At 47.3% G+C, this 24,201-nt stretch overlaps 2 protein-coding genes across 3 annotated transcripts in view; one reads left to right on the plus strand and one right to left on the minus strand.

Annotated features, from left to right (window-relative positions):
* Positions 1 to 7,923, plus strand: part of Cbl (Cbl proto-oncogene) — an 81,847-nt gene extending 73,924 nt beyond the window's left edge. The window contains exons 12-16 of the mRNA XM_075966239.1: positions 695 to 789; positions 2,766 to 2,906; positions 3,291 to 3,388; positions 4,154 to 4,336; positions 5,407 to 7,923. Coding sequence (XP_075822354.1) covers positions 695 to 789; positions 2,766 to 2,906; positions 3,291 to 3,388; positions 4,154 to 4,336; positions 5,407 to 5,699 — 810 coding nt within the window. The 3' untranslated portion in view covers positions 5,700 to 7,923. The remainder of the gene's footprint in view (positions 1 to 694; positions 790 to 2,765; positions 2,907 to 3,290; positions 3,389 to 4,153; positions 4,337 to 5,406) is intronic.
* A 6,496-nt stretch (positions 7,924 to 14,419) lies between these two features.
* Mcam (melanoma cell adhesion molecule) lies at positions 14,420 to 23,069 on the minus strand. 2 transcript variants are annotated; one of them, XM_075966242.1, is made up of 16 exons: positions 22,922 to 23,069; positions 21,045 to 21,178; positions 20,750 to 20,957; positions 20,590 to 20,660; positions 20,409 to 20,496; positions 18,077 to 18,256; positions 17,834 to 17,955; positions 17,564 to 17,726; positions 17,362 to 17,480; positions 17,148 to 17,289; positions 16,885 to 17,006; positions 16,660 to 16,801; positions 16,471 to 16,566; positions 16,174 to 16,321; positions 15,781 to 15,898; positions 14,420 to 15,386 (listed from the first exon to the last, which is right to left on the minus strand). In XM_075966242.1, the coding sequence occupies exons 1-16, from the start codon at positions 22,986 to 22,988 to the stop codon at positions 15,357 to 15,359; spliced, it is 1,950 nt and encodes a 649-aa protein (XP_075822357.1). In that variant the 5' UTR covers positions 22,989 to 23,069; the 3' UTR covers positions 14,420 to 15,356. The 2 variants fall into 2 exon arrangements, with proteins under 2 accessions (XP_075822357.1, XP_075822356.1); XM_075966241.1 differs by lacking the exon at positions 15,781 to 15,898 and having other exon boundaries at positions 22,922 to 23,058.
* Positions 23,070 to 24,201: the final 1,132 nt, after the last annotated feature.

Consider the following 24,201-nt stretch of genomic DNA (forward strand, 5'->3'; position numbering starts at 1 on the left):
CTCTCTCCTAAACTGGCTAACAGACTTCAAATTTGGAATGAACTTAGATGGGTAAATTGAAAAGGAGGTTGGAAGCTAATGAAGAGATAGAATGGGAAAAATACAGTTTAGCACTGTAATAACACTTAGATGACTCTTGGTTTCACAGAAAAAAAATGATAACATTTGAATGGCTCCAAATGGTGGCATTCTGGAATAGCATCAATGAGAACATCTGTTGAGCTTAGATGTAGACTTACTTATGCTAGAAGTAATATTTCTATAGACAACTAATTTTATTTCATCTGTTTTTAGAATTAGAATGAATAAGGTATTTCCTAGCTTTCTTCTGACTCTTCCACTTGAAATTCCTTCAGAATCAGTATCTATAAGCAATTCTTTCTTTTTTTTTGAGACAGGGTTTCTCAGTAGCTATGGAGTCAGTCAGTCCTGGAACTCACTCTGTAGACCAGGCTAGCCTCAAACTCAGAGATCCACCTGCCTCTACCTCCTGAGTGCTGGGATTAAAGGCATGTGCCTCCACTGCCTGGCTATAAGCAGTTCTTTTATCAGATGTTATGACTCTTGGATTTGGGAGGTCTGTTAATATTTTTGTGAGTTTTTTTCCACCAGTAGGTTCAGTAAGAGGAGATACTTAGCTACTTAACTGTAGTTAGGAAAGGTTTTTTTTTTAATATCTTTTCTTAATTTGCAGAATATGAATAGCAGTCCAACAGCGGGTCCAGAGAGTGAGCACCCAAAAATCAAGCCTTCCTCATCTGCTAATGCCATTTACTCTCTGGCTGCCAGGTAAGCATATCAGAGTTGTATTTATTTCGTGCAGTGGGTATTTCTTTTTTTTATTAGATAGGGTCTCCCTAGGTAGATAGTGATGTCTTCAAACTCAGAATCCTAAACTGGATGTTGTTGATGCATGCCTGTATCCTGTGCTTGAGATACTAAGGCAGTAAGTAGTATTGCTACAAGTTTACAAGCTAGCAAAACTCCTTCTCAAAACAAACAAGTGGCTGTGGCTCAGTTGTTTGGATACTTGGTATTCTTCCAGAGAACCTGAGTTAGATTCCCAGCACCCACATGGAGGCTCACAACCATCTGTAACTTCAGCTCCAGGGGATCCAATGCCCCTGGCCTCCTTGGGCACCTGCACTCATTTGCACATACCCATTTGTAGACACGCCTATGTGTCTCATGTTTTATTATAACTAAAAGTAATAAGAAATGATCTTAAACAAAAAGTTACATCACAAGTCTACTATTCTGGCCCCCTGAGTGCTGTGAGTTTTATATTTTGAAATATTTTCTTCTCATGTTTTTCCTTTGTGCTGAGTCTTGTTTTTATTAATCTTCTTAAGGATTTGGTTTTGTTATGTTGCTGTGACATGATTTTTAACTGATGCCTGTTTCCAGGCATGTGGCACATGCCCTTAATCCCAGCACTCTTGAGGCAGAGGTCTCAGAGTTTGAGGCCAGTCTGGTGTACAGAGTGAGTTCTAGGACAATCAGGGCTGGGGGGGGGGGGGGGGGGGCTTTGTCTCAACAAACAAACCAACATCCAGGTGGTGGTGGTGCACACCTTTAATCCCAGCACTCACTCAGTGGGGTAGAGACAGGTAGGTCTCTGAGTTCAAGGCCAGTGGGGTCTACAGAGCTAGTTCCAGGACAAACTCCAAAGCTACACAGAGAAATCCTGTCTTAAAAAACAACAAACAAGCAAAAATGTGTACTACTTTTATAATCAGGAAAATATTATGTAAATGAGGGAAGGCAAATAAATGCAAGTATTTCTTGTTGATGTGCAAAAAAAGTGAAAAGGGAAAGAGATACTCAGAATTATTCCAAGAAGCATGAGGCGAGGTCATGTTTCTTATGAAGTTGTTAGTCTCCTTTCATAAGGTGAGACAGCGGAAGTTTTTGTTTCTTTTTTAAAATTATTTTGTGTGGTACCTGAATATATATGCCTGTATGCTATGTGCAGGCAGTGCTCATGCAGATATACCAAAAGAGGGAATCAGGTCCCCTGGAACTGGAGTTACAGATGGTTGTGAGTTGCTGCGTGGGTGCTTTGAATAGAGCCCTGATCCTCTCTGGAAGAGCAGTCAGTGCTCTTCACCACTGAGCTATCTCTCCAGCTCCTGAGAAGTTTTATTGAAGAAAGCTGAATGAGAATTACATACTTTGTGCTGCAGTAGCAAAATCTCTGAAGTAGAGGCGCAGAGATACAGTCAATCTAGCACATGTAAGGTTCTATGTTTGATCCCTTCACTACCAAAAAAAAAAAAAAGAGGAAGAAAAAAATGAATGATTAAGAGTCAAACATGTAGGACCTAATCTACTTTTTTACTCGTTATTCAGGTTACTTTTTTATCTCTTTATTTTAGATTTTTCTGATAGGAAATAGTGAAGAGAAGAAGTGATCATACTTTAGAGAAATGCTTTTGACAAGCTATATAATCTTACTACCATAGATGGGTTTTTGTAGTGTGATTTGCTATGCATTTCTAGCATTCTGTTAGAAAGCCACCTGCTATTCCATGTTTTATGCCTTGGGGGAAAAACAATGCTAACGGGAGCACTGTAACAAAACTTGTGAGTTGCGGGTAACTGGGACCAACTGCCTATCCCAGCTTCACATTTGGATCAGCTCAAAGCAAACTTTGTAGTTGATGCATATTTTCCTAAATATTTGCCATGGTCAGTGGAAGTGATAGTACCCTAGGTACTATTTATTTATTTGTTTATTTATTTATTTATTTTGATTCTTTCAGGCCTCTTCCTGTGCCAAAATTGCCATCTGGGGAGCAGGGAGAAAGTGAAGAGGACACGGAGTATATGACTCCCACATCTAGGCCTGTAGGAATTCAGAAGCCAGAGCCCAAACGGCCTTTAGAGGCAACCCAGAGTTCACGGTATGCTCCCAGCAGCCCCAATTGGAGCTAAGTGTGTTTACTTGGATAATTCGCCTGTCTTTCACCTGCTTGTTTTCTTATTGCACAGACCATTACCTAGTCAGAAGTAAAGCAGAAAGAGAAATCTAGACCCTAATGTTTACATCCCTAATAGCGATAAGCAGTTGCATTGTTTTCCACTGTGTCACAGTGACCTCCGGAACGTGGACACCATTAGCTTGTCATGAGTCAGTCTCACAGTATTTATAAATGGTATAGGTACAAAGAGAATATGTTGTTCTGAAAGAATCAGGGTCTAGGACAGTTAGAAACAGGTTAGTCTTCTTGAGTTTGCAATTAACAGAATTCTGTTTGTGAAGATGATTGTACCTCTTTGTGGTTCAGAGCGTGTGACTGTGACCAGCAGAATGACACCTGCACGTATGAAGCAATGTATAACATTCAGTCCCAAGCACTCTCTGTAACGGAAAACAGTACCTTTGGTGAGTAGCCTGTCTTCTACTAAAATTGATATGCCTTGTGTGGTAGCACCTGTCTGTAATTTTAATGCTTGGGAGTCTGCGGCAAAAGAATTTTAAGTTTGAGGCCAGCCTAGCCTACATAGCTAAGACTCAGTCTCAAGACTAAGAAGAAAAAACCCTAGGGGTGCTCTGTAGCATTCGGCTAAGACAGCTTATCCAAAGAGAAAATTATTCTCAGTGCTCTTTGGCAAAAAGTCTTTGACTCATGTACAGAATGGGCCCCACTTTCCTTTTTAGGTACTATTTCCTACCTTTTCCTCCTCCCGGGGCCTGGAGACATCTGTGTTATATGGCCTGGACGTCAGGACTAGCGGCTTTCTTTTATTCCCATTACATTGATGAAATTCTTTTGTGTGGATGTAGTTCCCATGGTAAATAGTTTATCAAGATGAAAGTTCAAGAAGCCTGCACACACAAGCCTTTGGCTGATCTTCTCAGTTAAAATATGGGTAGGAGGCTGTAAAATAGCACTTGAGTCTTGGCATCAGTAGCTGTTGACCTTAATAAGAGTGACTGTTGACATGTTCAGCAAGAGCAGGTGGAGTTTTTATTTTATCCATCTACAGGCCTCAAATGGTATTTGACCCACAGTAGACATTTGAGTACCTTTTGAATGGAATAAATGGTTGTGTACATGGGCGAATGAGTGGATCCCTCTGAGCTGAAGTGTGTTAGCAAATGAAGTATGTCAGCAGAGAACGATAGCTTATACCAACTTTATTCCAGGGGAAGGGAATTTGGCTACAGCCCACACCAGCACTGGCCCTGAGGAATCAGAAAATGAGGATGATGGGTATGATGTGCCTAAGCCACCTGTGCCGGCTGTTCTAGCTCGTCGGACTCTGTCTGACATCTCTAATGCCAGCTCCTCCTTTGGCTGGTTGTCTCTGGATGGTGATGCTACAACAAGTGAGTCTGCAAGCTGCCTTACTTGTCCTGGATTAATGTTATCTGGCCTCTGATTTATAACTAAAGTCATGATCTTCTGGTGGCAGTTAGTCAGTGAGTGGATATAGCAGGCTGTGCACTGTATCTAAATGTTGGAGAGCAGGTCCTAGGTCCCGCATTAGGAAGTGAAACTCTGCAGGTGTGCTTAAACCACAGCTCCTCCTGTAGGAGAGGGCAGGGCTTCTAACTTTTTAGAGGCGATGTTGTTGTCCCTGGCCCCTTCTCGTGTCATGCCCCCCCCCCCAGCTAAGCCCTATCCTACTGGGAAGGATTGTACTGTCCTCAAATACTAGCCCTGCTTCCCCCCACCCCCCAACACACACACATTAGTCTCTGGTATCCAGGACTACTCTTGCACCTGTGGCTGCCTGGTAGGGAAGCAGCCAGAGTAGCTGTCACTTTGTTCTCAAAGTTATCTTCAATTTCCAGTGACAGCTGATGAAAAAGATGTAGCATCTGGTTTCCCATCTAGGTAGGATTCCCACCCAGACTAGCTTACTGCTTCTTCTTTGCAATTTTGGCTGTGCTATCTCCTTATCTGTAGAAGAAATGGTTTGGTTTAGTTTAGTTTAGTAATGTGTAAACTTATTAAGTATAACACACAGTGTAGGTGTGATAATGCTTTCAAAGTTGCAATTACAGTTACAAGAATGGGCGTATGACATATCTAGTAGGTTCTTCACTCTAATAAGAGTCTAGATCAAAACCCAACTTGTAGACTGATGACCTAGCTCAGCAGCAGAATACTTTACCAACCTGGGTTCACACCTAACACTGAAGATAGATAAAAACCCAGACTTGTGCCAGGCATGGTAGCTCACAGCTGTAATCTCAGCACTTGAGAGACGGAAGTCCGAGTACAGGTGTGAGTTTGATTCCAGTCTTGGCTATAGAGTGAGCTCCTGTTTTAAAACAAACAAAAAATATAATTCTAGCCTTGTAACAGAGGAACACATTAGCATATTGTTATTGTTGCTGCCATTAAATTGGAGCTTCCAGGATTTGCAAATATTTTTTTCTTTCTCTTTTAGACTTCAATGAGAGTTCCCAAGTTCCTGAGCGCCCCCCTAAACCATTCCCCCGGAGAATCAACTCTGAACGAAAAGCAAGTAGCTATCAGCATGGTGGAGGTGCCACTGCTAACCCTGCTGCCATCGCTCCCTCCCCACAGCTCTCAAGTGAGATTGAGCGCCTCATGAGTCAGGGCTACTCCTACCAGGACATTCAGAAAGCTTTGGTCATTGCCCACAACAACATTGAGATGGCTAAAAACATCCTCCGGGAATTTGTTTCTATTTCTTCTCCTGCCCACGTAGCTACCTAGCACATCTCTCCTTGCCATGGATTCAGAGGACCCATGAGCCGGGCTCTTACTCAAGGAGCACCTAGGAAAGCAGTGACTTCTTTTGGAACATCACAGTGAGGTCCTGCCTTTTCTGTGGGTATCGACACCCATGGTTCCAAGATTTCAAAGCAGTGGAATGAAAATGGAGCAGCTGGTGTGTTTCACTGTTACATTGGTCTGAAGAGTGTGTTTGTAGTCCTTCAGTTCCCAGTAGGAGAGCGTGAGTTTTTATTAAATGGTAGCCCATCCCTGCAACTGTACAGAAAGCAGTAGAAATGCTGTTCTGTAGCCCTAGTTAAAGATTTAAGACTTTCCTGTTAAGGGTGTGTATGTGGTCTGTCTGTGTGTCCTATGATTATAAGATTATCCTGCTGTGTGTGAATCCAGGCAGGGAGTTAGCACAAGAGCTTCAGGAAAGAATCTGAAGACTCCCATCTACTGTGGTATTGCACCTGGCCCTGCTGGATGTTACAACCTCAACACTCCCCTTTGGCTTAGATTATTATGTGCTTAGCTAAGTCTTACCGTGTTAGAATACCCTCTGTCCTTTACCCTTGAGATTCCTTACCCTATCCTTTCCTCATTGGTGTTCTCTGGCTTGCTGTGACCTGAAGCCAAGCAGCTTACAGGATGTTTTTTCTGACATCTGATGGTATTGGTTTGTTTGGTAGAATAGGTGGGAAGGAAAGTACTGTTCTGTGGTTACAGTTATGACTGATGCTAACAGCTAACACTGGTCACTCCAAAGTGCTGTTTCTATAGGAACGTTGAATTTGTTAAAATAAGATGTTTGAATTCTCCTAATTACCTAATGACTGGTTTGAAATAGAGGCCTTCATATACATTCCATGTGTTCCCCAGGAAATAGTCTGTGGGAGTCTGTTGCCTTGGTGCCAGGTTTCCGATGTAGGTCTTGAGTCTTTCTACCTAACAGGAACAGAAGAACATTTGTTTCCAGAGTGGCTTTCCAGCCCAAATACCATGGAGCTTTTAGGAAGCTTCAGTCACATACTATTTAGATTTACAAAATAAATCAGTAAGGACTTGCCTATTCAGTCTTTCTTGCCAGTGGTTAATTTCAGCTGAGGAATTTCTCCCTTGAATAGAAGTGATGTTAGCCTTTCAGAAATGATTTCTTTCCTCACCCTCTAAGGGGTAGGGATAACCCTAATTACCTTACGGCATTTGCTAATGACTAGCGCCTTTCCTGCATTGCTTCCACCCAGTGACTTGGTTGTTCATGTGCCTAGGGCTTTGGGAATGATTTCTCTTTCTCCTTCCTTGCCCTTATATTGGGTCCTACATATAATCACTGTATCATCCACAGTGTTCACATCATTCATTGAAATCTTTCAGTCAAAGACAGTTTGGGACATTATAGTAGTTTCTGTATTTACAAGTTTATCTAGATTTGGAGTCAGTTTGGAGACATTTTTCCCAGTCACTGTTACAACCCCTTGGGTTTAGTTAGTTCTCTGTCTGGAGTCTTGCTGACTTCCCTGGCAGCATTGTCCTTTCTCCTGTCACATGCAAATGGTTTTTTGCATGAATCCACTCTATCCTTTATGTTCAGACAGAATTGGCCCACTAAGATTACACTTTCTTTCTAGTCTTAACATCTTTGCAACTAAAACCTTTTGAACTCTCTTGGTTTCTGGATGCTTCAAGGTCTTAAGGTTTTATCCACTTGCCTCAGAGCTACTTGTGTTCCCAGGGCAGACTGCTATTCCAGTACTTTATGTGAATTTGCCATGGTTACCCAGGGTCTCCTCCACATAGCGGTTAATAGGAAACAATAGCTTATAGCTTATTATCCACCTAAAAAAAAGCTCCAATTTTGTGTTCCCTTGAACATTGAAAGCCTAAGCCAGGCTTAGTCACATGTGCCTCTACTCTCAGTACTAGGGAGATGGTGGCAAGATGATGAGAAGTTCAGGACCAGCTCAAAGCTGCTTGAACCACTGTTTCAAAACAAACAACGGGGCTTGAATAGATGGCTCATGGGTTAAGAGTAGCTGTTCTTGTAAAGGACGCAGATTTGGTTCCCAGCACCATGCGGCAGCTCAAAACCATTTGTAACTCCAGATCTAGAGGGATCTGGTGCCTTCTTCTGACCTCTGTGGGCTCCAGGCACATACATGGTGTGCATACATACATGCAGATAAAACATAAACATAAACATAAAATTAAAGAAATATTTTTTAAAAAGTATAAAAAACAAAAATTTGAAGGCCTCAACAGAGAACTTGGAAAAGGTTGCAGGCCTAGTCTCTCTGTATTGTAGTATTTCTTTCCTTGCAGATATTGCCCACTATGTGAAGATCTATCAAGAAAATAAATCATTGGCTATGTACCTTCTGCCTTTTCTGTGTATCCAAGTCTTCTGTGGAGCACTAAGGATATAGCTCAGTTGGTAGAGTTGTCTAGCATTCACAAAGCCATGGTTCAGCCCCACACTGCACAGAACAAATGGTGCTGAGGTACACCTCCAGTCCCTAGCACTCAGGAGCTGAAGACAGAGCATTAGAAGTTCAGGGCCACTCTTGCCTACATAGCAAGTTTGAAGCTAGCTTGGGCTGCATGAAACCCTGCCTCCAAAAGAAAACAAAAACCAGATCTGTGGCAATTACTATCCCTACTACCTAGGGAAATGACAGTTTTGTCCTGCTCTCTGTTGAGTGCCCGTTTGAGCTCTGAAAGGGGTGTTGAGTGGGGGTGAGTGGGCGTTTGGTCCCTATGGTGGACAGGCATATGTTTGATTAGCATGGGTGTTGGTTTATTAGATGTATATCTGTTAGCATCAAGGATTGAGACCATCGTATGTAGGCCTTTCCTTTGGCCCCAGGACATGCTGGGGCCTGTGCCTGATATTATTAGGTAGCCTTAAGGAGGTTTCATGCCACTCATTTTGAAAATAGTCTCCAAAATTGAATTTCTTTTTCTTTTGAAGGCACCAATAACCCATTCTTCTTTTTCCATTTGGATAGTAAGTTTTAATTCCTTGGCTCTTCCTCTAAGTTTACCTAAAATTGCTCTTTCATAAATAATCTAGTTTGGGTTTTGCTATTTTTGGCAAGCCCATCCTCTTTTTCTGCTCTATGTTACAATTACGAAAACAGCTTTAACGTTTTCCTATTCCTCAACCTCATTAGGCTATTTTATTCAACAGAGACCATTGCTTTCTCTGTGTCTTTCTAAATTGCTTTGCATGCCACTTTATTGATGGATCACTGTCTCGCCAGGACTAGACTCCTCTGACTGCCCTCCCACTGTTCTTCTAAAGTGAGAATCCTGTGGGTTCTGAAGTATACCTCCTAGTTAGCAGACTGGGCAGCTCTTGACCTCAGCCTTTGTATGTTAGTATTTATTTAAGCAGTAAATTGACCCTGGCTGACCATTCTCTTTCACTTCTTCCCCTCTTCCTCCTCCAGCCCCTCCCTGCATACTCTGCCATTTTGTCTTTCTCTTTCAATTCTCAGACATCCCTTCACTGGACAACGTAGTACTGTCATAGTAGTACTGGGCATCCTTTGGCTGTTCTGTGGGGTATGGGATGGATAAGAGTCACTGTTCTTCATATTTAAAATATTTATTTCCTCTGTGGGAAAGAAAATGTGTTTTATGGTTCGAGTAGCAATCTTACAAGTTAATTTTTATATATAACTTGCTTGCAGACCAAACCAGGAATCAGCTGTGTATTCATTTTATGGCACCATTAACAGGATTTAGTCTTTCTGTGATGATCAGCCATGGTGTTAATGCTGAATGTTCTACCTCACATCATGAGAATCAGAAGGCTGCAGGCCTTCTCAGACTTTCCTTCTTTCCATTGGCCTTTCTGATTCTAGAATAATCACTCTACTGAATAGATTATTCTAACCACTGTCCTGGCTATAACCGTTTTCTAATTTCTACAAATATTGGAGTGATTACTATGTGTCAGAAATGTCAGCTGTCTGTTCTTCCCTGCCACCTCATGGTGGTTTACTGGTGTTGGGAAGTTAAGCATGGGGCTGTCCTTTAACTCTTTTTGCATTTGACTATACATGTGTTTATTCACAACTCTTTTGTATAGAGTTATTTGTCCTTAATAGCGCTGTCTTGCTTAAAATTAGCCCAAGACTTTCCCATTAACCCCTGTTGTCTTTCTGTAGCCTTGATAATATTTGGGAGATTCTGTTGTGTATACCTCATGGATTATCCTTTTTTGCTACAAATTTCATAATCTCTTCAGTGGGTTGAGGATCCACTGACTGAGAGTTGCACAGTAGAGCACTAAATGCTTAAGCAAAGCTTTTGCTGCAGTCTGCTTTCCAATCCAGTGCCTTTATCTTTTTACTGAGCTGCTTTTGTCCCAGGTCCTTCTTGTTGGAAAGGTTTTTGTTTTTACCCTTCTGGGACCTGTCACTATCTCCCGTACAATTTGGGATTTCTTTTCTACTCTTTAGCAATCTGTGTCATAATTCTGTCTTAGGATAGGTGGAAGGGTTGGGAAAGGGTGAGGCCCTTATTCTCAGGAGCTGGTCAGGAACTGAGCCTGGATTCTGTCCTCACAAGCCTTTCCAGTGCGGGCAGCTTATTAAAGGTACCAGAGCTTTACTGCTGACGTTATCATCTGGCACTTGAAGCTTCAAAATTCAACAGAAGTACTCTAGCACTACACAAAGCATCTGGAGTCAACTGTGATCTCAGTCACACACGGGCAGTCCTTCTGTAGGAATATACACAGCCATTTGATGCATGGGAGACTTGGTTCTTGTATATTACTGGCTGGAAAACTTAGACTTAGTCCCTACGTATACTTCACAGCATATTAGTATACATGACCCCAAAATAGGTACCCTTGACTTTAGTTCACTTGATCTTCTTACAATGAATGTGGTTCTTTAGAAACATTCAATAATTCTTGGAAAGAACAAGAGAAAATTAAACCTAATGATTCCATGGGTCAGAACAGGCACCCTGAGGAGTCTGTGCTGAGCTGTATCTCCTGAGGGTATCTGTTCACCAAGCTGGAACTCTTGGAGCGAGCCTGTCTTTGGAAGTAGCATTAGGGATTTTAGACCAGCCTCAGATACATTGCAAGGTGACGATGAGACCGGACTCTTGAGTGTCTTGCCTGTTCATGAAGAATATTTTCTCCTCTTCATTTCCAGCAACAGGGAAAGCAGCGACACCATCTGGTGCATGAGTGGAGGTACTCTCCTCAAGTTCGAGTTCCTAATGGAATAGCTTCCCTGCCAGTGACTCTTCTGGTTCTCCCGCTGTAGTTTCCTTTATGTCTGGTAGTTTGAAGGTGCAGTCTTTCATTTTGGGAAGGTCATGGAGGCAGGAACACGAGGTAGCTGCAAGCAGAAGGACAGTAATACTTAAGTTATGTTCTTAAGAAAGAATACACTCAGTGAGATGCATACCCGCACTGGGCCTTACAGGAAGAACAGAGAGATTGTGGCAGATTGAGAGCCTCCAAGAAGAGATCTGCAAAGGGACTTCCATGCTGGAAGCACAGTTTCTGTTCTGCTGTTCATCTGGAAAAGTGAAGTTGAAGAAATCACCCCTTACCCCCCCCCCCTTTCCGGCCTTTTGAGGATAGGGTTTCTCTGTGTAGCCCTATGCGCCCTGGAACTCGCTCTGGAGATCAGGCTGGCCTTGAATTCAGAGATCTGCCTGAATCCCAGAGAGTGCTGGGATTAAAGGCGTGTACCACCGCCCAGCTGGAAATACCTATTTTTAACTTACCCAGAGTCACTATCATCTTTGCTTCTTCATTTCTTCCTATTTTTCTCCTTAGAGTCTTGGCACCCAAGATTGTTTTCCCCACTCATGAGGCTGTTCTAGTCTGTTCTTGGGTAGCATTTCTTAGCCTCCGCTCAACCTCGGGTCTTCTTCGATGTTACTTAGAGTGCAGATCCCGCTTCCACTGTAGCCACTTTAGGCTTGGCTCTCTTCTGGTTTTAGTGCTGAATACCTGTTCATTCTGTGGGCTCTTGACCAGTCTCTTGCATTTCCATCCTCCTTGTTTCTCTTTCTGTGAGGGAGCCTGCAGTGATGTACTTAACTCTGCTTTCCTAGGAACCTCGGATATTTGCCAGGATATAGATATTTTCAATGTCAAATAGAGCTTCTTCTGTGAGCTCCTTAGACAAGCTACCTGTATCTTCCCTGTCTGGTTGCTTTTTCTCTAGTCCTGTAATAAGCGTGTGGTGGGTTTTGTTTGCTTGGGGTATTTTTCTCTCTCTTTTTTTCTTTTTAAGTTCAACATCAGAATGAGGGATATTTTTCTTTTAGGGGTGGGGTGCAGGGAGTAAAGCTATGCTTCTGCTTACCTGGATCCTTGGACTCCCATCTTAGAGCCTGCCCTTCATTTTAAGGCATATCACACATACTACCCTGCTTTTAACTTCTAAATATTCAAGTCATTTGGTATACACAGAAGTAACCTACTAATCCAAAGATAGGCATTGAGGCTCATGGAAAGGGCGAGAGCAGAGTGCTCATTTGATGTCTAGGCTCCTGAATGAAGGAGGAGAGGGATAGTAGTGCCATGTGCCTTCAGCGTCCCAGGAGATCTGGGATGCTTGCAAGGGAAAGTACCAGTATTTCTTGGTTCTAGTAAGGAGCACAAGACTTAAGAAATAGAGAAACAAGGAAAGGGAGAGCCTACACATTGTTCTGTGCCTGATGAAGAGCACCATGGGAAGGGCCAGCTGCTAGCCAACAGCTGCTTAGGGATCGTACAGCGTCTTCCCTGTTTAGTGCTTGAGAAAAATGTGGCTGACCACTCCTTGTGTTGTACAGAACCTAGGCTGAGCGCCAGCCTTAGATCTACTAATCTGGCAGCTGAACAAATCAACCAAGAGTTGCGAGCACCTGGTTCTGCAGTCCTGATTCAGTTCCATAACTGAATGTGAGAGGCAAACCTCCACATTGCCTCCAAGTTTTCTTCCCTCTAAAACAGAATGGAAGCCAGAGAAGAGGATTGCACAATGAATGCTGTGTACAGCTCCTTAGGCTCACACTGCCTCCCGACATAGTCCCAGAAGTGGGGTGTATGGTTGCTGTTGCTCCTTCCCCACTACCTCTCACCCAGTAGTGGAGAGGGTGACCATGTTTTGGCTGTCTTGAAGTGGTAAGTGGATTGCAGGCCCTGAATGCTCTCTTGGCCTCTCCCCTGCTGTCTGGGCTAGTGAGCCCGCCCTGCAGTGCAGAGAGAGGAGCTGCCTCCTGACCTAGTCAGCACCCTTAAGTGGGAAGTCTGACCTCTGCTGAGAGGTGCTGGGCACGGCAGCTGTGAGGTACCTCCTCCATCTGCTTTCTGGCTGTGCTGACTTGGGATTTTTAACCTTATATATCTTTTTCCTTTATTCAAAACAAAACAATTTTTAGCACACTGAAAAAAAAAGCCAAATGTTTTGTGCCTTTCTAAGGCAGCGCTGTATCCCAGGCTGCATTTTAGGACTTAATATGGAAATACCAGAGTCTGAGCTCCTCTACCTGGAATCTCGTTAGCCCTAGAGTCTTGGGGACAAGGATATCTGGCTGGAGAGGTGGCACATAGGTGCCTATAGTTTCCTTTCTCTGCCATGAGGCTTGTTTGGGAAAGAGCAGCACTTTATCTGGCATCGCTTGGTTGGTTCCAGGCAGCAGTTAGCGCTCCGCTGCTCCTGATGTCCTGCTCCCGCAGCCTCCTGGAAGAGTTCCCTGCCACGTGGAGCTGAGGGCTACCCTCCTGGAAGGGGAGATGGTTTATTTGTTGTTTTTCGTTTTGCTGGATCTTGAGCCAGCTTCAACCTCCTGCCTCTCCTCAGACTTGGCTTTCCCTTCATTTGAAGACTTCATCCTTAAAGCATTAAGTGGCTGGTGCCCTTCAGGATCTGATTGCCCCCAGGGAGAGGCCATGGAATCCAGAAGCCTGTCATCCATACTGTCAGAGGTTTCAACCAGTTTTCTTACCCTCCTTTTTCCCATTTCTCCCCTGCCTGTAGCTAACAAAGAGTGGGGGATAGAAACAGTTCTTTTTAAGGTCCTCCTCAGTCAAGATTTTAAAATTCTTGACTTGGGTGGGGCAAGAGAGAACTTAATATTTTCCCCAGAATAGAGTCCCAATTTGTATATCAGTGTTATGAAACAAAACACACTTAGGTGAGATTCTCGTGGACTATTTTTTAAATGTCATTAATATAAAAAGATTTCTATTAGCAGTATTTAATCATTCTCTAAAGAGCAGACAGAGGTAAATACTCCTGCAGAGTAGCGGAGCTTTAAGACTCGTTCTCTCAAGTCCATGTTGTTTTGCCAGTGTACTGATGTGTAGAGGTCTGTTATACTAATTAGAGGTCTGTTATACTAATGTTATTTATTAATTTTTTCATTTCCATACAGTTAACTAAAGAGCTTTTTCAAACACCCATGTCTGTAAAAAATATTTTTAAATAAAATTTCTTTTGTTGTAGCACACTTGAGTTCTGTCGCATCTGGGGCTGGGGTTAATACACAGGGCAGCTTTGAGACCGATGGCAGTGGTACAGGTGATGGGGTACACAACAGGGGCATAGCTGTCAGTTAGCACTGAGCAGCATGCGGCTCAGCTCTGGATGCTTTAGAGGTAAAGGGACAGTCTTCTGAGAGCCTGTCACTCCTGTGATGACACCTGTGATTCTGGAAGCATCCATGATGAATGGGAAGCGCATCAAGCTTTTGGGACAATAACACTTTATTTTTCTAACACACATAATATATAAAAGGAAACAATTTGCAAATTTACAGACAAAACCATATATATATATATTTGTATGTATGTATGTACACACACACACTTACAGATATGCACACATACTCCAATAGCTCTTGCCAGGCCAGGTTTTCATCTCTAAGTACCATTCTCCCACTTAGACTCTCCTGGGATCTGGGCCCATAAACTCGCATGTAGAAATTTGGTACTAACCTACCTGTGAGCTTAATCCCCATACCAGTAGACCTCCTCTGTCCCATGGCTTCTCTTTCAGTCTCCCATTCTCCACTGAGGAAGCAGGAAGCTCAGGCTCAGTAAATAACCTTCACTCAAACGAACAACAGTGCTGAGCTTCCTAACTCACCGACTAAAGGATTACCACCAAGCCCTGACTTCTGCCCAAACGAAAAATATCCCAAAAATCCCTGAAATAGCGGCAGGCAGGCACAGAAGCAGTGCTGCAGCTGCCTCTGGACTGTGGGCCTCTCTCGAGGAGCAGTGTGAACAGTGTATGTGACCACATGTCCAGGTCCTACATCATGTGATAACAGCCTGTGAGGGGAGCACACCTGCTCAGAGCGGCAGGCCCACGCAGCTGATGGCAGAAGATGGATATGCAGCCTTTGGCTGTGTACAGAAAACATCCACTTGGGAAAAGGGGAGGAGGGGACAAAACCCTTCCCATTTCTGGAAGACTGAGGCTCCCAGTCACTTGGGATAAGCATTACTCAGTGGACACAAAGGAGGACTTGGTCTCTAAAGCCAGGCCTCCATGGCCAAATGAGATCCTCCAAATGGCGCTTGTCCCAGTTCTTGGCTCTCTGGACCTGAGTGGGAGTCTTCCCTGCTGTCCCTTTAGCTTGGGGTGAAGACTGAGCAGGGAGCCGGAAACATTGGTGAGTCAGCTAATGCCTCAGATCGATGTATTTCTCTCCCTGAAAGGGGAAGAGAAACAACCAGAACATGAAGAACCATGGGGTTCACAGCATGAACACCAAAATGAGAGATAATGAAGCAAAAGCTGATGAATTTGCAACAGCCTTGAGGCAAGCAGCAGAAATGGGAAGGGGACAAGAAAAGATAGATGTCCCCCAACTATCTGCAGTGGGGAAAGAGGCTATGCTTTTAGCAGAAAATAGGGTAGGGCTTTGCTGTCTTTCTCCAGGGTCCCTCCACCATGGGCCTTGTCCTGCCATTGTCAGTAATGTAAGGCAGGATGGGCCTGCTTCCCATCTCCAACCAAGAAGGAAGGATAGAAAGAGTTACTGTTCAGGAACAAGTACCATCAGCCCACTACCCCGATTCCTGGCCTCAGGAGCTGCCTCCTACCTGGTCTCCTGGAGCCCTCTTGTCACCGGTGCTGCCCTGTAGGAGAGCCATCTCTTCTGGGAGCTTATCTGACTTAACTTCAACTACAAATTCACTCTTACGAGTCGGGGGTAGCGTGCTGGGAGGAGGGAGGTGAGAGGTTGGCAACTCGGGGGACAAGGGAAGGGAGAGCCTTTAGGGATGAATACTCTACGGTCTCTGGTGATTTGGGGCCAGCTCAAGAAGGGAGGACCCGAGGAGGTGTGGTGGATGGACGTTGGGCAATGGGCGGTACGAAAGGTCCAGTTTCTGCTCTCAAGGGTAAGTGGACACTAGGTAGAGGAGGTTCCTTATGAGGTAGCAAGCTGGACAGCCAAAAACGGGGAGGGATTGAGGGCCATGAGCCTGGCTTACATCTCTTGTTTTCCTGAGCGTCCACACGGCAGTTTGCCCTTCTTGTAGAAGAAATAGAGGGTAGCACCCAGTACAGCAAGGACCAAGATACACACGATCACAGCCACAATGACCACACCTTTGCTCTCTGGCTGTGGCAGCTTTTTCTCTGTCAGACAAAGACACTTGTAGTCACTCCCTGCCCCCAGGCTGCTACATCGCTGTTGCTGCCCCACCCTAGCCAGCCCAGGGTGACAGATGGGCTATTACTATTTCTTCACAGGGCAGAGTGGGAACCCTGGCAAAGGCCTGGCTTACCTGTGGAGGTGCTGTTGGCTCTGGTATGAGGACCGACTGTGGAGGTGCCGAGGCCAGTAGTCTGGCGGAAGTCGGGTGTGAGGGTGGTTAAAGTGACTAGGAGGCAGAGGAAGGGCTTGTTAGTAGAAGCGCACGTTAATGCCCTGGCCTGGGCATGCCCATCATTCTCGGCAGGGAGGCAGCTCTTACCCAGCTTGAGGATGATGGTGGTGGTGTTTGAGCCCTTGGAGTTGGAGGCTGTACATTCTGCACCTGTCTCCAGCAGCTCTGGGGTCACAAGGACATTGAGGGTGCTCACAGCTGTCTGTGGATCTGGGTTCCATTCCGTTGCCTAGAAGGAAATGGACAGCTCAGAGGGGGAGGATCTCCGGCCATGGCCTCAAAGCCTCGGCAGGGATTAAGAGGACGTCTCACCGAGGCGTTGACATTCCAGGAGATGGTGGGCCGAGGATGTCCTGAAGCCTCACAAGACAGGTTCAGCACTGCATTCTCCTGCACCCACACCTTCCTCTCCTTTAACGCCATCCACGGGGACCCTTGAAGGAGGGAAGGGTTAGACCCCCAAATCGCCCGCTTCTACTTTCCCACCACAGCTCTCAGGGTGCCAGCTGACTTTTTTGACCTCCGACATCTCAAAGCCATCCAATTTGGGTTGATTGCTGTACAAAGGGCCTCACCAAAAATGCCCACGCTGACCAGCTGTGTGCGATTCAAGCCAGGAACACTAGGAACAGATGCCATGCAGAGATATTGTCCCCCTGCTCCCCGTTTCACGTTGTTTAGCTGGAGGTCAGGCCCCTTGCCCAGCAGCTGGCCTGTCTAGGGGTGAGAGGTAGGTCAGGGGGGTCAGAAGGAGCAAGCTCGCACCCACAATCTCAAGGCCATCTGTACCTTGTCTCTCAGCCACTCGAACTCAAGGTCCTGGTTACTCTCTGCCTCACAGGTCAGTGTGAGGCTGTCACCTTCCTGGGCTTCAGGGGCAGCTGGATTCACTCGAACATCAGACACATCTGGAGGCATAGCAAAGTGTCAGCCTGAGCAGGCCCCCCAGATCCCCCTCATCTCAGGCTGAACCTCCATCCTGGTGCCTCACAGTTCACTAGCAGCTCCTGGGAGTCACTTGACAGGGTGATCATAGTTTCCAAGTCCAGGCTCTGACACTGGTAGAGCCCACTGTGTTGCCTCTGCGCAGGTTCCAAGACCAGGATACCGTTTTCATCGGTGGTCTCCTCCTCCATCTCCCCAGTGTTGGGGTTCTGGGAGAGGACAAGAGGGTGAGCTGATACCCCTCCAGCTGCTGTGTCTGCCTCTTTGCCTGTGCCCTTGCACACCCTCCATGCACCCACCGTGGAGCCCTCCGAACCTGCTTGTTGATAGTGAAGTCGGGCTGAGGGTTACCGTCCGTCAGACACCTGATTTTCACATGGTCCCCTTCCTTCAGCAGTCCCTCAGGCTCTACTTCTACCCACACTTTTTCTGCAGGGTCTGTGTGGGCAAAAGCAAAGGCTCTCAGCCCAAGGCTTGGCCCCGAAATTTATGCAGAGGGACCAGCAGAAGTTCCTACCAGGCCCATCCCCCAAAACTAGAGGAGCAAGTCAAGACTTACAGAAAACAGGAACAGTGACCTCCTTAGATTCCTTCATGTGGTTCCCACTGGGCAGCCGGTAGTTGAGTTCACAGTAAAATTGGGCGTCTTTGTCCTCCTTAACTAGCTGTGCCTTCAGAACACTCTGCAAGGTGTACAAGCCACTGGACTCCACAATCTGTGACGACTGAATTTGGACACCTGGGCAGGAGGAGGGACGCAAGACTTGGCTTCAGCACCCCTCAGCCCCCAACTTCTCCCGGGGATTAGCAGAGAGATCTCTAAGGCAGAGGCCCATAGCCAAATACAAACTGGTGCCCTTTCAACTCAGCACTTTACTTGTTTGTTATCTGCCCTAAAAAGACATTTACACCTTAGCACATATACGAGGACATGTGCCAGGATCATCCCAGAGACAAAGGAAAATGGAGTCAGGCAAAAGGCTTAGTGGTAGTGCATGTTCTTAGCATGTGTAAGACCTTAGGTTCAAGCCTCAGAATCCAAAACAAAAGTCCAAAGTGATGAAAAATTGAGACATTACATGCTAACAGGAGAATGGTAATAACCACATCATATTCAGTACGACAGCAGGAGGCAAAACGGGTCTATCTGACCAGACTGACCTGGACACATTACAAAAAGGGATGTGTGGCCACATCACCATGAAGGGCGGGGCTCCTCGGGTTCAGCAATATTGATGCTGTGGATCAGAATTAATTCTTTGTGGTGGGGCCTCCTTGTGCGTTGTAGGATGCTGAGCTCTATTTTTGACCTCTACCTACCAGATGCCAATAGCAGCCTCTGAGTTTGTGCCCCCAGACACTGCCAAGTCTCCCTCAGATAGGTATGTATGCAAAATCACCCCTGGTGGAGACAGTAAAAAACACAAGCCTTGCTGGGCAGTGGTGGTGCACACCTTTAATCCCAGCACTCAGGAGGCAGAAGTTTCCTAAAGATCACTGTGAGTTCAAGGCTAGCCTGGTCTACAAAGGAGTTGCAGAACAGCCAGGACTACACAGTGAAACCATGTCTTGAAAAACCAACCCAAGCCCTGCGATGGTGGCGCACGCCTTTAATCCCAGCACTTGGGAGGCAGAGGCAGGCGGATCTCTGTGAGTTCGAGACCAGCCTGGTCTACAGAGCTAGTTCCAGGACAGGCTCCAAAACCACAGAGAAACCCTGTCTCGAAAAAAAAAAAAAAAAAAGAAAAACCAACCCAAATCAATACAAAAGGTAAGCCTTGAGCCAGGGGTACATACATAGTATCCTAGCCCTTGGGTGACAGCAGTCAAAAGCCAGCCCGAGTTGTTTGAGTTCCTGTCTCCAAACACCACACAAAGCTCTACGCTGCAGCAAACATTGTGAAGGACAGAGAAATAAGAACAAAAGAAAATAACAGTTGACAGCAGAAGTCATCTCTGGGAGGAGTCAGCCAGAAAGGAATCCTAGCTTTTTATAGCTTAAAGTTTTCCCCCCAAAAATTTTTTTGTGGCTTGGTGGTACTGGTGCACGCCTTTAATCCAAGTACTTGGGAGGCCAAGGCAGGCAAATCTCTGTGAGTTTGCAGCCAGCCTGCTCTACAGAGCTAGTTCCAGGTCAAGCTCCAAAGCTACACAGAGAAACCCTTTCTCGAAAAGCAAACAAACAAAAAAACAAAACAATGGAGAAAGAAATTGTGGGGCCTGAAGAGATGGCTCAGAGGCTCCAAAGCTACACAGAGAAACCCTTTCTAGAAAAGGAAACAAACAAAACAACGGGGAGAGAGAGAGAGAGAGAGAGAGAGAGAGAGAGAGAGAGAGAGAGAGAGAGAGAGAGAGAGAGAGAGAGAAAGAAATTGGGGGCCTGAAGAGATGGCTCAGGGGTTAAGAGCACTGGCTGTACTTCTAGAAGTTCTGAGTTCAAGTCCTAGCAACCACATGGTGGTTCACAACCATCTATAAGATCTGATGCCCTCTTCTTGCATGCAGGTAGGTATACATTTAGTTAGAGGCACTCATACATAAAATATAAGTAAATGCATAAAAGGTAAATTTTTATGATGTTTTTTTATGCATATGAATATTTTGCCTGAATGTGTATATGTGTACCACTTGCATGCCTTTTGCTCTGGAGGTCAAAAGAAGGCATCAGATCCTCTGGAACTGGAATTGTGGGTGGCTGTGAGCTGTCATGTGGATGCTCGGAACTGACCCGAGTCCTCTGCAAGAGCAACCAGTGCTCTTAACTGAACCAACTCTCAGCTAAAGTCTGAATTGTTCAATAGCACATTACCTGTATGGGTTTTTTGTTTCAGTGAAATTTCTAAGAGAACGCGCTAGGTTCTCCAGAGCCTAGGCAGTAAGGGAGTACTCACGGTTCTCCTCCTCCTGCAGGGGCCGACCATTCTTGTACCAGATGACTTGAGGAATGGGGTACCCATTCCTCCCCACACAGGTAGCAACCTAAAGAGGACAGGATGGGAATCTCCTTGCTTCTGACAACCACCTCTGCCCCAGCTTAGCCCGTTCACCATCACTTGGCTTACTGTATCTCACCTCCCCAAGCTCTTGTCTGTCCACGTGGATGCCCAAGGCATTGGCCTGGATGGTTGGCTCTTCTGGAGCTTCTACAACAGAAGGGAAACGAACCGAGAAATGGAAACCCATCTTTACATGGTCCACACTATCCGGAAGGCAGGAATGGGGGGACACTCACTGTAGACTTGGAGCTCAATGTAGTGATCCTGGAGCCGTGGCCGCTTGCTCTTGCAGAGGAATACACGCTCATCATGGGGAGTGACTTGACTCAGGGACAGAGCATCTCCTGTGCCCTCCAGACTAAGGCGGTGCTCGTATTCCCCAGGTTCATTCTGGCCCCGGCCCTGGCGCACACGGAAAATGGGTATCTGCCTCTCCTTGTGAATCTAAGGGCAAGGAGCAGAGAGACGAGTTACCTACCTGAGGGACAGTGTTTCCCACCTACCACAGCCCTCTGAAGCCCAGGCACTCACCAAAAACCAGTCCACGTGGCTGAAGTTGACTGAGGAATGCTGCGGTGGGCCACACTTCAGGTAGGCTGTGTGGCCCACTTCCACCTCCACCACGTCTGGTGTAGGTGTAGGCTGTTTGTCCTCTCCTGGCACACCTGGGGAAGGGAGGCCCATGCCCAGGCAGCTTCGTCAGCCAGCTGCTCTGTCCTGTCCTGTCCCCTCCTCTCCTGGCTCACTGCAGCTGTTCTACTCCAAGGGTCTGGAGAGGGCCCTGACCTCTCTTTACCCTTAACTTCACAATGCCCACAACCCAACCTGGATCAGACCTCTCCCAGTGGAATATGGCCTGGAACATAGACAGAGTGACTGGGTGTCTTTTAAGAGAAACTGGCGGAGACACAGATAAGGAGAACATGGGCTCTGGGCCAAGAGGAAGGCCCCTTTGCTCCTGGGCCCCTTCCTAGTCCTGGTGAGCTCAGACTATGAGAATGCAAGGCATGTGCCAGGCTTGGGCACAACAGGCCCCTTTGTATCCCCACCTCCCCAGGGAAGACGTCACTATTCTACCCTCTGCCCCCCAAATCCTCTAGAAGACACGGTGGGCCAACTCTGGCCAGAGGCCACAATTCATACTCCAGAAGCAGCATGCCAAGGAATATTGCAATACAATCTGAAGACCCCATCCAAGTAAAGAGGGGTCAGAATCCCCTACAGGAGTTAGGTCAAGGACCAAAGAGTGGGCAGGAGTGACGCCAGTGGTACCAGCCCTTTGGGAAGGTGATGTCACTGGACACAATCTGGCTCGACACTGGGATGCCTGGATTGTGTGGCTTCCAGGCTGGAGGTCAGGCAGGTGGGGTCGTTTTCACCCAAGAGGAACCTTGGATATCTGACTCTTTTCCGAGAGCCAGGAAAGCAGGGCAGAGTGAGGCTCTGTTTGCTGCGCTGCAACTGCCTAGCTGGCTTAGACCTTTCCCCAGAACTAAGGTCAGCCCGGGAGGCACTAGACTGGAGTACCCCAGGGACGAGGCTGGCACTGGGCAAGAGGCCAGCGAAGTGGGTAATGACCAGTCCTCCCCTTTCCCAGCCCGACTAGTGGCTGGGACGGGATAAGAAGCCAAGAATAACACGCGACACCGCTGCGGGACGTGCAAAAGAAGCACGGACCCAGAAGCGTCTGTCTACGAGATGGCTCAAATAAAAGCTCCGAGGTGCCCCCGATGCTCTCTATCTGACTCTAGTCCCTAACATAAACTGCTTCTGTTGTAGAACTTCTCCATTCGTCGTCTGTCCCCTGTGATTCCGTCAAACCGGTAGGCGCGAGGCGAACCACAACACCCGCTGCTGCCCTTGCCAACGCCCAGCCGAGCAGAAGCCACCTCCTCCCTCGCTCACCTCCAAGCTGGCCTGAGGCCCAGGCGGAGGTGGGGGGGGTCGGCGCCCCCTCCAACAAGGGAAACAGCTTTTTCCAGCAACAGGCGGGTGCAGAATGCACGGGTTGAGAATGCGCCCCAGCCGCGCCTCTGTCCCGGCTCCAGTCGCGGGCACCCAGAGCAAGCACCTGCGAGAGGCCGGCCCTAGAGTCCTGCAGAGGCTCGGCCCCACCCCTTCCCGCTTGCCGCTGCAGCCTCCTGGCTGGGTCCGTTACCAGAATTCTCTAAAACCTAGGCTGCAAATCCGCTGCAAAGAACTTGCACGCACGAAGAGCGCCTGGGAATTGGGGACTCTGACTAGAAGCGTCCGCCGGGGTACAGAGCCCTGGCCTCTGCCTGGCTGCTAGCTCTGATTTCCGGCACACTCCGGCTCCGTCGAAGACATCCCCCAACTCCCAACGCCTGGGTCCTGTGGGATGCGGGTCGGTTTCTCCCCCAACACACATGCACACACAAAGAACTCACCCGTGACGCGGCGACAGCAGCAGCAGGCTGCAAGCAAGAAGGCGCAGACCAGCCTGGGCAGCCCCATGCTTCCCCGACGGAGGGAGAGAGCCAAGTGAGGAGCTCGCGGCTGTCGGGGGCTGACGTCAGGGGGGCGGGGGAGGGGACCCCGGGCGCCGCCCGGCCCCGCCCCGCGCAGCCCCCCGCCCCCTCCCCGCGCCCTAGGGGGCGGGCCCGGGCGCTCCGGCTGGGAGCTGCGCCCCGTTCAAGGCTTGGAAGCCAACTCCCGCTTCCCAACCTCCTGGCTGGGAAAGGTTGAGGGAGGAATGACAGGTGTCCTGAGGCTCAAATGACTGGCCGAGGCGACAGAAGAAGCTGACCGGGTGGCCTTAGAGCCGTCCTGGACACAGTAGCAGCGCTCACTCGGGTTTAGCCACTACCAGCGGGTGTAGCCCCTGGGACCCTCAGGCAGAGAAACAGGAGGGCGGTGTCCCTGATGGGGGCCTCCCAGTCAGGCTCCTTTCTCTTCTGCCCTGCTTTGGAGGCATGGAGCTGGCCCTAGTCGCCTTCTGGAACTGCCGCTTCACTGCGGCGGCAGCCGGCTTGGCACTACTCCAGAGTCTTCGCTATCTTGGCAGCCTGGGAGGAAGAACTGTGCCAGGTCCCACAGACCTAGAGGTGCCATCAAGGGGGCAGGGGAGTTGGAAACGGTGCCTTTTACTTACACTGTCCTTTCATATTCAAGTTCCTCCGAGTCCCTCTTATGCTAGAGAAGGGAGGAGGGGGCTAAATTCACAAGCCCATGGTCCACATCCAGGCCTAGATAATTCTACTCCAACCCTCTTCATGCCTTCCTGGTCTCCGGCTCAGTTTCCCCTCACCTGAATGAGGAAAGGTTAGTACTAATGGATGTGCAAATCCCTAACTTGATCTCCCAGAAACCTATTGCTCCTCCTAATGCTTGCTCGTGGCTCAGTGGCTGGAGGAATCAGATCCATTAAAGAGATACCTGCAAACAGTCTCCCACCCAGCAAGAGGCCGGGAGCCCTATTCTCCCCTTTCCAAACCCCAACTTCTCCCTGAGTCTTCTGAACTCTAGAACTAAGGCTCAAAAAGACCTCAGCACCATCGCTTCAGGAAGGGTTTCACGCCTGCTGAGACTCTCAGGGGGGGAAGGGGGTGTCAGAGGGGTTTGTACTTAGGGTAGTGGTCTGTCACCCTGCAGGCAGCAGCATTTCTGCTGCTGCCCCAGAGAAAGGGGTGAGGCAGCAAACACCAGAGATGGCCAGGTGACTTGAGAG

This window comes from Microtus pennsylvanicus, chromosome 3 (assembly GCF_037038515.1).
Source record: "Microtus pennsylvanicus isolate mMicPen1 chromosome 3, mMicPen1.hap1, whole genome shotgun sequence".
NCBI classification, from domain to species: Eukaryota; Metazoa; Chordata; class Mammalia; order Rodentia; family Cricetidae; genus Microtus; species Microtus pennsylvanicus.